Genomic DNA, 12,347 nt, shown 5'->3' on the forward strand with positions numbered 1-12,347 from the left:
CGCCCAGTTTTGTAATGAGGGGGGGGGGGGTGGCCCCAGTAACTTTGAGGGGTCAAACCTTTTGGGCTTGATGGGGTACATTGACCAGCAGCCAGCTCCTGGTCTATAATGTTTTGATAAATCTGCGTTATTTTCCTGCCGTTGAGCAACATAAACCATTTCAATAGTGCAAAGTGCGTTTCGTGCAGCCGCAGGAAATATCGCTTGACCAAGCAGTCACGGGCACTCTCGTGGATCAGGGAGGGTTCCATTCTGCAGGTTCTCTACTGGAGGAATAGATGTTTGTCATGTAACCTACCCTTGGTGTGATCTCTTCGTCTGCAACAGCTAAATACTACCATGTTGTCCTATGATGTCGTTGTGGTTGGGGGAGGCATTATGGGTCTCTCATCTGCCTATCATTCTGTACGAATCGGAAAGAAAACTCTTCTGCTGGAACAGGTAAGGTTATACAAAATTTGTCAGTAAAGTGATGTTATAGTTTTGCGTGACCAAAGCTTGAAAAGTCATAAGATTTCCATAACGCGAGATATTGACATTGTCTTTTCGTTCTTTAAAGGGATGGTACAGTATTGGTGGAGATGGGAATTGGGCTTTTAACTTTTTGCGAGATACCAAGAAAACACTTATGATATAGTACAGAGCATACCATTTTAAGAGGAATTCAAAGTTTATTTGATGAAAATCGGATTTGGAATGACTGAAACATCCAAAAACAAAGTAAAACAAAGCGACCGTAATAAAGTGTGGGTCCCACACTTTATTAGAACCGGAATCACTCTTTTTTTTATATCTCAGCCATTTCAAAACCAATTTTCATCAAATAAATGTTCAATTCCTCATAGAATTACATGCTCTTTCATATTTCATAAGAAATAACAACAATCTTTCTTATTTCATAAGAGGTTTCTCATTACTCACACAAAAAAAAATGTTAGAAACCTGAAATTAGGTCTCAACCAAAACTGTAGATCCCTTTAACACAGGAACACGCAAGGGTTATTGGAGGGGAAATGGGGGTGGACTTCGGTTCACTTGTTGGACATGATTGTGAGATACATAATAGGTCTAGTGTCAACAGGGAGGTCGAGGGACGAGAATATCGCCACCTGTTATGCATTTTTCTGCTTCGCAAGCTTCCTTGGGACATAGGGCAAAACCTATAAAGTTTGAGATATGCTTATTATTGATACAGCCAATTCACAAACATATCGCTATATATTTCACAGTTTTATCGCACTGTCTCTAACTGTATATTCTTCCCCTCTCCTTTACTTTTATGACGAATTAAGTCTTTCGTGGAATAAAACGCCGAACATCATGCGTCGCTTATGAACAACAACTTACTCTTTAAAACTGTTTTGCAACATCCAAATCAGCATAGGCATGTTCATATTGTGTGTGTTTGCAGATATACCTATACTACACCTAGCCTATGGGTGCTTACATAGGACTATATATTTGTGCCATATTATCATGAGTGTTAGCATCATAATTATTCATTATTATCATCACACGCATGTAATCAATATTGGCAGTGCTGTTACGATTTTTTTTTCGTCATCTTTTTGTAATTATTGCTATCTATAGTATTATGGCATTTCCCCAGCGATATAAACGTCTTTCATGTTTCCTATAAAGCTTTTTCTTTCGTTCTTTTTAAATCAGAGACAATCAATTATAATCTATTAGACCTTTCATACTATTGATATTTTCCCATTTAATGCTGATTTTCAGTTTCCAAGTCTCCACTCCCGAGGTAGTTCTCACGGAGGAAGCCGAATCACATGTTTTGCGAACCAAGATAGTCACTATCAAAGACTGCTTGAAGAGGCGTATCCACTCTGGGAGGCCCTAGAGAAGGACACCGACACGGAAATCTACAGGTGGGAAGGTTCAATGGACCTCAGTATTTTTTCCCTTCTTAGTAGTTCAGTTCAGTTCAGTTCAGTTCAGTTTTATTCACCATCATAGGAGTATACAATAAAAAACATACACAAAGATACATAACTATATACAAAGCAAACAAAAACAAAGCAGAAAACAATTAAACTTGATGGTTGGAACCCCAGGAGAAGCAGTGCTTATAAATAGGGGCCCCAGTAATGCTTAAATATTAATATACATGTAAAACAAACAAGCAAAAGAATAAATATACATTTCAAGGTTGTACATTTGGTTTGGTGGGAATGGGAAAGGGAAAAAACAGCATGCATATATAAATACATATATATGCACATGCAGATACCATGGAAAACAACAGCGAAAATCCAGGAGAGATGAAAGAAGAGTAGAAAACAAGGTGAGTATGATTGGAAAGGTGGGAGTATAAAAGCGATAGATGGACTATAGACAATAGACGTAGTGCTCGCAAGCAATGATTTTCATTCATGTGAGTATAAGTGTGACTAGGATGACAATAGATTGTTTTTTTCTTTCAATTTTCCCTCGGAAGGAGCAAATTAAAGGACAATCTCTTAAATCGTGATAAAGTAGAGCTATGCTTTATATCTTCTGGAAGAGCATTCCGTAATTTGGGGAATTTTACTTGGAATGAGTTCAGGGCTAATGTTGTGCGTACCTTTGGTTGTCGCAGTGAGTTTCTCTGACGGGTATCATACAAATGAACAGAACTATTTAATACTTAATAATAATTTAATAGTAAGACTGAAGAGAGAAAGATAAGGAGTATGAAATAGATATTTCGCCCTTGGTTGATTTACTCACTTAAATATGATACTTTGTATGTTCATAGACAGACTAATAGTATGCAAGCAATATTACTTAAGTGAGTGTTGATAACTGTTCCCCTTAATCTCTCTAGGAATTTATAAGGACGGTATCTGCATTTTTTCTGTTTCGCACTCAGTCGGGTAAAGTGTATTTCGCGAGCTTTTAATTCCGCAGAATTAAAATATGAAGTAGTATCGCGTATAGAAAGCAAATAATTATTTTCGCGTGCTTTTATTTTCGCGGTAGGTGCACTATTACGATTGCCAGAATACTACTGATCCAGGTAAGCCACAAATATAATGGAATTACACTATCCATAACCAATGGACTGATGTAGGGCCTGCATAGTCCAATGTGAATCCATGAAATTCAGTGTTTTGTCTATTCTGAGGTCAACTATTTTGCTTTTCGGCAACTAATTCTCCTCCTTGCCTCACCAGGGAAACTGGAATGCTGTTTGTCTCCATGGAGATGGATGAGGGATACGGAGCGAGAACCTTACAAGCCATGCGGTCATCCCCCTATCGCTGTGAGAAGATCGACCAAGAGGAGCGGGCGAAGAGATTTCCATATTATACACATAGCCCAGAATCAGAATGGTTCTTCTATGAGCGAGCTGGTTTACTGAGGGCTGACAATGCACTGGGGGCCTATCAAGTAAGTGTTTAACCATGGTTGTGAGTGTGTGTGTGTATGGTAAGATTGTGTATTACGAGAACTGATTTAACTGCCAATGAAGACATTTGGCTATTTTTTTGTATACATATTATTTTTAGTGAAATAATCGGTAGGCCTAATATTTAATGTGCGCCTGTGCGGGTGCTGTTCATTATTCCGAGGGTTCGTTATTCCGTAGGTTCGTTATTCCGAAGGTTTGTTAATCCAAAACACACAAATTCCCTAAACCTATAGAGGTTCGTTAATCCAAAAATGAAAAAAGAGTTCATTAATCCGAACATTTGTGGCGTTATTACAAAGGGTCGTTAATCCGAAAATGATATAGGATTCACTATTCCTAAGGTTCGTCTGTCCGAAAATGAAATAGGGTTCGTTATTCCGAAAATGATATAGGGTTCGCTATTCCGAAGGCTCGTTTATCCGAAAATGAAATAGAGTTCGTCATTCCGAAGGTTCGTTAATCCGAAAATTAAATAGGGTTCGTTATTCCGAAAGTTCGTTGATCCGAAATTAATAAAGGGTCCTTAACGAACCTTCGGAACAATATGAGCCTTATTTCATTTTCGGATTAACGAACCTTCGGAATAACGAATCTTCAGAATAACGAACCTTCAGAATAACGAACCTTCGGAATAAAGATCCTTTGGAATAACGAACCTTCGGAATAACGAACTGTAACCGCTTGTGCTCTCTTTACAAGCACGCTTGCTATAGAGCCATCCAGTGTATCTCACAGGGCAGCAGAATTTTTTTTAATGTTTTTTTTTTTTTTTTAAGTCTGTGCTGGGGGGGGGGGGGGGGGGGGGGGTAGGGGACGGAGGTGTCAAGTGCATGTAGTGCTCGCTATTTTGGTGAAGGGGCAATGCTCTCCCTCCCTCTCTTGTAGGAAAAATATCGGGGTTGAACTCAATATAAAGCGTGGGTTTTCTGTTTTGTTCATATTTTCCATATTTTTTGTCTTTTTTTTTTCTTTTAAGCCAAAAATGTGGGGGCTTTCTCTAAAACAACGAAATACCGATCTTTCTTTCAGCCAGGTCAGTTTCTCCAGTAGTTTTATTATATCTCACTGTCACACGTGACTATAGTCATCGAAGATGCTCCAAACAGATACCTTTACCGGTTACTTTTAGTGTCATTATCACTTTTTATGAATGGTTATGATAATCATCGTTTACATTCTTACAATAACCCATGATAGTGCGAAAATTTATAAAGTATATAGATGGGTGGAAACTCTCCCCAGGTTCTTTAGACTCGTGAGACTTTCCCCGCTCATTTCCTACATAGAGTGAATACGAAAGATTAGGTGGCGTCCTGCAAGATAAAGAAAAAGTGGAGGAAATCATTCCCGGTGCCATGGTAACCGTAAAGACTCATCGTGGATCTTACCAGACCTCTAGTCTTATCATCACGCCGGGACCGTGGGCCAAGGATCTGCTGGCATCACTAGGTCTACAGCTACCCCTTCAGGTACACCCAGATGCTGTAACAGAGCTATAGCACGTAGATTTTCCTGTGTGTCAACAGGTCAACTATAATCATTGAATATAGCAAGTTTTGTTTTAAGAGGGACAACCTACAAGGGAGTACTGTAAACTATACGTCGATCGATATACACGAATATTAACTTGTGTAATCAACTGAGTATTCACGTGATGCGGTCTTCACATTAAGAGAATGAATTTGATGATGATTGTAATAGTTTTCAAATAAACATGATTTTTTTTTCGAACTCTTTCTTATATCAGGTACTTCTATATAAAAGAAATTTAATCATAGCTATTAAAGCTTGCTTTAATTCCTCACACACATTAGTACCAACTCAACAATAAATCAAAACGTTCACACAACAGAAGGGAGAAAAAAAAATCCCTTCCATTTGAAAGACAGTTGAAATAATTGATTTGCTAAAAACGTAACAACGGCTGGACATTTACCATAATGCTATTCCCATGAAAAAAAAGGAGCTTGATGAGTATTTCTCGTGTTCTTGTTGTCAATCTTGATAACCAACTTCTCCATACATTTACTTATATGATAATTTCTTGCGAAGCCGATTGCGGCGTGCCACATCTACTGGAAGGAGAAATCCCAGGGAGCCTACCAAGAATTCCCGGTCTTTAACGACGTCGGTCCTGCGGGAATCCTATTTTCTGGTCTTCTGTCACCCAATCACGTCGGGACTGTAAAGGTATCGCCAACATCAATTGGTATTGTTTGTCAAATATCCATGCATCTATATCTTGTCATTTCAGATTTTTCTCATTAGAACACACGACTGCTTTCAAAAACCTGCAATTCTCGGTCGTAGTGTATATAAGATGCTCTTTCTCAGTCTCGACAACTAACTTCTTCATGGAGAGATCGAATAATCATGGTATACATTTCGGTCATGCAACCAATTTACCGTTTACATTATACAGTACATGATATGAAAGAATATCACGGCGATTATCTTATCATTAACTTTACTGAAGCCTTTATACAGTCATTATGATGGTGCGTACGTGTTAAGTGTAATGCATTTAATACAGAGCAAGATAGATAATTATTATCAGGTGAATGTTTAGTAACTACAGTCTGCCGTTATTATTCATTTCAATTCAATTCAATTCAAATTTCATTTCATTTTTTCGAAAAGGACATGAACATTTCACTTTGCAGCAGATCTTGTGTCTTTTGGTTTGTATCAATATAAAGATGTATTTGTACCTTTCTTGCTGTATTATACACTACCAGCTTATAAAAAGAATCTTTCTCTCCAAAGGTTACACCAATTGAGGGCGCACAACCACTTGACCCGAACAGGGAAGATCGTCTGCCCGCCGAGTGGCACATGGAGAAAGCCAAAGATTACGTGCGGGAACATTTCCCGGGTCTGATGAGCGAGGAACCCGCGATTCTCGAGCCTTGTGCCTACACGGTAAGCATGAATAGATGACAGGATTGGTGAATGGTAGGACGATACATAGGAGGATTGATAGGATTTGTTGGGAATCATGGTGCAATGTATTTTCAATTACATAGGCATTTGAAAACATCCCTTTATTGCAGTCTTATTGTTGCCTATTCATTCCCAGTAAATCCGCCCGGTTTTCACTTTTAACTCAAAAGCAAGTATCTCAGCTTTCAAAGCTAAGTGCGGTACATCTTGACACTATGAACTTTTACTGCCTGTAGCAATTGGGAAAAAGATCAGGATAAAAGGTGCACAGACATAATAATTAACTTAGAATCTGTGTTGAAACCGATTTACCCTCTCTATACCTGACATTCCATCCTGCAGAACACACCAGATTACAATTTCATTATCGACGCACTGCCGGCTCATCCGAACATAGTCTTTGGATGTGGATTTTCAGGTGAGTTAGAAAACCAAATACACTCTTTTCTTGCCTTTTTTCTAAACTTATACACTTAACTTGTGGCCTCATCTTGATATTTTTATACCACATCTGATTACGTACGTCACTTCCGGTTAACTTTACATGTCTGCGGTATGGGAGCCAAATTTTAGAATTGCACATCAGCGGCGATCAGTCTGCAGATTTCACTGATCTAACTGTACATCAGATCAAGGAAAGTCGTGTAGCATTTTCAGTCCACATGTATGATACATTTTGGGTCATGCAATACACATGATTATTATGGTAACTTGACATAGAAAAATTACTAAGAAGATGATGGTTTGGTATGATTGATAATGAGCAGCTTCATATAAAATGTGTAAAATTTGTACACTTTTCATGAAGTTAATCGTACGGTGTTTTCTTTTTCGACGTCATGCTAAAATTTCTGGAATCCGAACATAAAATCAAAACAAACGGAAAGTCCTCTAATGAACTTTCTCTTTCTTTTTGTCTATATCTGTCTCTCTTTCTCTCCATCTTCATCTATCTATCCATCTATATCTATCTATCTATCTATTCATCTATCTATCTATCTATCCATCTATCCATCCTTCTATCTATCCATCTATCTATCTATCTAGCCATCTATCTATCTATCTATCCATCTATTCATTCTTCTATCTATCCATATATCTATCTATTCATCTATCTATCTATCTATCTATCCATTTATCTATCTATCCATCTATCTATCTATCTATCAATCTATCCATCTATCTATCTATCCATCCATCTATCTATCTATCCATCTATTCATTCTTCTATCTATCCATCTATCTATCTATCCATCTACCTATCTATCTATCTATCCATCCATCTATCTATCTATCCATCTATCTATCTATCCATCCATCTATTTATCTATCTATCCATTTATCTATCCATCTATCTATCTATCTATCTATTTATCTATCCATCCATCTATCTCTCTATCAATCTCTCTATCTATCTATCTATCCATCTATCTATCTATGCATCCATCTATCTATCTATCTATCTATCCATCCATCTATCTATCTATCCATCCATCCATCTATCCATCTATCTATCCATCTATCTATCTCTCCTGCTGTTGCTTTATACTTCCCTGCAGGTCACGGCTTTAAGTTTGCCCCGGTCATAGGCAAACTCCTCTACCAGCTCGCCACGAATACCATTCCCGACATGGACATTCTCGTTCCTTTCAGTATGAAGCGATTTACTGACTTCAATCAGAAATAGCATAGAAAGAAGAAAATGAAGTGCGATCAAACCCCACGTTAATTTGATGTAAACAGGGCGCTACCTCCATGATTTTTAGTGTGAAATGGAACAAACATGTATTGTTTAGTTCTAGAAGTTTTATTAAAGTCGAACATGGGATAAGAATCCTATCTACAAGCCCTTATGTCACTTGTCTCTTCGAAAAAAAGGGGGGGGGGTTGATCGTATTATAGAAACATACATGAAAATTATTTGAGATGATGATTTCACTGCCTCACAAGGCCTCCATCGGGTCTTTAAAAAAGAACTAACATAAAAGTTGATTAAAAAAACGCACACACCGAATTTACATCGTCTACAACAGTGGAAACCTTCTCATGATATCACTGCTGGATTAGTAGAACACGACTACCATGACTATCATTAAATGACGTTGATGGCGGATGCAAGTATAGACTCTAATTCATGGACAGAAAGGGGGAAAATAGTACTTTTGCTGGTATAATACTCATACATGAATAATATCATATGCACGATCTGTATCATCATGAACACCAAGTGAAAAAGAAGGAACTATAGCCTGGGCTTGATTACCTCCTGCTTGCCAGGCAGCGACCCCTCCCCCCAGTTCAAGGTCCTGAGGACACGATGATGAATGAACAATTGCCCAGCAAAAGAAAATCTCTGTTAGCTACGCTCTACACGCCCTTCACTTATAGCCCTTAGACAGCATTTACAAATACTTACAAGTTTATGCAGCGAAAGATACTATTATATATCAGTAATGTTACAGTACTATGCATTCATATTTCTGTAGGGCTAATATGGTGTTTATGTCGATCTTTCAATCAGCCGCAGGTGCAACACATAGAACTTCAAAGCCCAGCAACCTCCCCTCCTATAGTTCAAAAGACTAGTTCGTCCCGCGACATGTAATTGACTATTTTCTTTCATTCATTCTTCACATCATACTGAGCATTTGCTATATGAACACTATGTTATCCATTAAATCTGTATGCGAAATTATAATGTCAGATATAGCCCAATAAAGAAAGAGCGATTGCTTCAATCAGAAGTATTGATTTTGTGTTGACTATCTTGCTTTGGAGGTTAGGAAAGTTATTTGAATACCAAGGAAATCGTCTTTAGGCCCTATGTGGCTCAAAATAAGATTTTGATTCACAAAAGTCGCTGCCAAGCGAGGAGGAACACCGCCGGGGAACACGGCCGGGGAACATCGCCTTTGCCTGCCTAGATATCTTTCTATCAATCGTTGTGGATTTTCTCCACCAAATACTATAGGTTTTCCCGGCCAATTTCGCACTTTTGTCAGTCCAATTCCTAATGGCTGCATTCAATTTAGCAAAATTTAGCGTAGATGACATGTTCGGTAGTTCAATTTTATGATCTCTTCATTCAAATTCATTTTGGAGCATTCAAATTACCTTTAGCCTCATTCTAATTAACACTTTTTCAATTGAAATTCGCAAAACGAGCACCATTTCGTTATTCGTTCATTCAATTTAGAATGATATAGTCACGTGATCACGGACATGCCACACTCGTTCATTCAAATTCATTTTTGGGCATCCAATTTAACATCTTTTGCAGTCAATTTAGCACGCATGTTTATGCTTTGGTTCTTTCTTTATATTTTTTATTGTCAACATATTGATTTGCAAGCGTCATTACATTTCATATTTTCGTACTTATTTTAGAGATTTTGGCAACAGTTTTTTTTTTCTTCAAATTGCGCTTAGTGATTCTTCCAGTCCGAAGACAAGTGCATCATGTGGCCACAACTTATTTGGCCGTTGAGTGCTTTATTCCGAGTGTGTCGGCCAGTTAGCTAGGAAGTCAAGGTTATGATCATCAAATGTTCCTATAATTCTTTTTCTGTCTTCTTGAGAAATACGTCTGTATCTAACTTGTGCTGTCATGACTGTAAGAAGATGAATAATCTGTAGTATTGGTACATGTAGGCCTAAAATGACATGTATGAAAGAAAAGGGGCGTTGCGGAACAACAAACTCGAGTTATATATGGTTAAAAAAATGATACTTTTACTGCTCAACAGTGCGTGGATGAAACAAAATGTCACAGAGAAATACGCGTTTAAATGTTATCACCTTTTCAAAAAAGAAATAACATGACGTTAATTTGAATGAACATGTTATGAATTTGACTGCCCATACGCGAAATTGAATGACTGAAATACCCCTTTCGGCCAGTGTTGGCGAATTTGAATGACTGAAGAGCACGTGCCAATTTGAATGCTCGTTTTACGAATTCGAAAGGCACATGTGCAAATTTCATTGATCGAAATGCTAAATTGAACGACCAACTTGCAATTTTGAATGACAGAATGTGCAGTGACGAGGATTTTCGCTAAATTGAATGAACCTTTTATCAAATGGACTGACAAAAGTGCGAAATTGGCCGGGAAAACCTATATTAAAATCATATGTTACATGTAGGCCCTGAATATGATGATAAATTGAGTAAAGTTACAATCAATATTGCAGTAATGATATCTTATTTTATACACATAATATATAAAATATCAATAGTGTATTTACTTCTGGTGATTGCACTAAAATACCGCATATTTTCTTCCTTTCCCCACACAATGTGGTCATGAAAAATTACATATAGAAAAAAAAGAAATAATAGTGTTGTTCCATCCTAAATGCAGAACTATTCAAGATACATGCGGACTTTGATCGCTATAAAGGTTAAAATGCCTACATGTACTGAGCATGGGCGTCACCAGGGGGGGGGGGGGGGGGGGGTGCGTTGGGTGCGAACGCACCCCCTTCAGATCCTTTAAAAAAAAAAAAAAAAAAAAAAAAAAAACTTCAGTCTACGAGCGACCTCAACGCCGGACGCTAAATAATTATTCTTTTCTATTTTTTTTTTTTTTATATTTTGCACCAGGATAAAAAAAAAAAAAAAAAAAAAAAATCGTCGGCAAAAACAATTCGCACCCCTGGTTCTGGCAGCACTGATTTTATACATATCTACTAGTATTCTATACAGTGTTTACTATTTATCGACCGTACTGTACATCCGTACGATACGGAGCACGTACACGTGTGCATGTACGTGTGCTACTTAAATGTAGGGTCTATGTACGTTACTTCTGACCAATCCATACTGCCAGCCCAAGAGCGAGCCTTAGCCTCATTTTAAAAAAAAATGGAGGGGCAAGCATATCATTTTGCCCACCCCCCCCCCATAATTCCAGAGACGAGAAAATTTTCTTACCTTTTTTTTGACAGAAAAACAAAAAGTTACCACCATAAAAATATTGGAAGGCAAGCGTTACCACATTTTGATTTTGCCCCCCATAATTGATAATTCCCGAAATGAGATTTTCTTGCTTTTGAAAGAAAACAAAAATGTTGCCCCCATAAAAATATTGGAAGGCAAGCGCACCATTTGCCCCACCCCACATAATCATAATTCCCGCGATGAAAAGATTTTCTTGCTTTTTTGTTATAGAAATCTGTCTAATTATTTCACCCAAAAGCAGTGGCGTAACTAAGGAGGGGGGGGGGGGGTGCCCCCCCCCCCCCTCAATCCGCTGGTAAAAAAAAAAAAATACTTACCAAAATTGTAATTCAAGGGTTAGTAAACTGCTTTTGAATAAAAGGGTGATCAAAAATAAGATATTTTTCTATGATTTCTTTTAACCATGATTAAATAGGTATATAGTGTGAAACATTATTCAAAAAGCCCGGACCCGACAAAAGGTTGTAATTCAGCGTGATTCCTGGTTGGCATTCTGCATATAAACAGGATGTGCGCAGTGTACTCAGAACATCCGAACGGCAAAGAGAGTCGCTACAATGTTGTGCAATGTGATGTAGAATGTACACCTTTGTACCTTACGCTTCGTTATATCATGGACCCTAGGGTCCATGGTTATATCAAAGCTAGATCATTGATTTTGCAGTGTTGCTTTACATACTAGTCTATATAAAAATGTCTTGCATTGCCAATAAAAAGACTTGACCTTTGGCTAATTCCTAACTTTTCCATGTATAATTATACACACACAAACAAACACGCACAATTATAGGGGATGCTCTAAAGTGCAGATTTTGGACATCCTTCTCCCGCTTGGTCACTTCGACGCCACCTCGCTGGTCATACCTCCCCCAGTCATGAACATTAACCGACACCCTTGACTACCAGTGGCGGATCCAGGGGGAGGGGCGCACCGGGCGTCCCCCCCCCCCTTAATTTCCAAAGCGAAAAAACATAGCTTCAAACGGCAGTTTTTGGACTGTAAAATGTCAAAATATTTAAACTCGCTCG

The 12,347-nt window shown here is 38.1% G+C and overlaps 1 protein-coding gene across 1 annotated transcript; it reads left to right on the forward strand.

The window, feature by feature from the left end:
* Positions 1-339: 339 nt before the first annotated feature.
* Positions 340-8,042, forward strand: LOC139735014 (peroxisomal sarcosine oxidase-like). The gene is made up of 8 exons (XM_071645788.1): positions 340-441; positions 1,738-1,886; positions 3,174-3,390; positions 4,699-4,881; positions 5,465-5,602; positions 6,179-6,334; positions 6,698-6,773; positions 7,915-8,042. Exons 1-8 carry the CDS (start codon positions 340-342, stop codon positions 8,040-8,042), a joined length of 1,149 nt encoding a protein of 382 aa, XP_071501889.1.
* The last annotated feature ends 4,305 nt before the right edge of the window (positions 8,043-12,347 follow it).

Source organism: Diadema antillarum, unplaced genomic scaffold, assembly GCF_040938485.1.
Source record: "Diadema antillarum isolate AM-2024a unplaced genomic scaffold, OU_Dant_1.0 seq00000562_RagTag, whole genome shotgun sequence".
Lineage (NCBI taxonomy): Eukaryota > Metazoa > Echinodermata > Echinoidea > Diadematoida > Diadematidae > Diadema > Diadema antillarum.

What these genes read in the sequence shown, in the direction of transcription:
- LOC139735014 (XM_071645788.1), top strand. Translation starts at nt 340, where the DNA reads ATGTTGTCCTATGATGTCGTTGTGGTTGGGGGAGGCATTATGGGTCTC. An exon ending in ATGCACTGGGGGCCTATCAA is followed by an intron (nt 3,391 to 4,698) that starts GTAAGTGTTTAA and finishes TTTCCTACATAG; the next exon opens with AGTGAATACGAAAGATTAGG. An exon ending in ATCACGTCGGGACTGTAAAG is followed by an intron (nt 5,603 to 6,178) that starts GTATCGCCAACA and finishes TTCTCTCCAAAG; the next exon opens with GTTACACCAATTGAGGGCGC.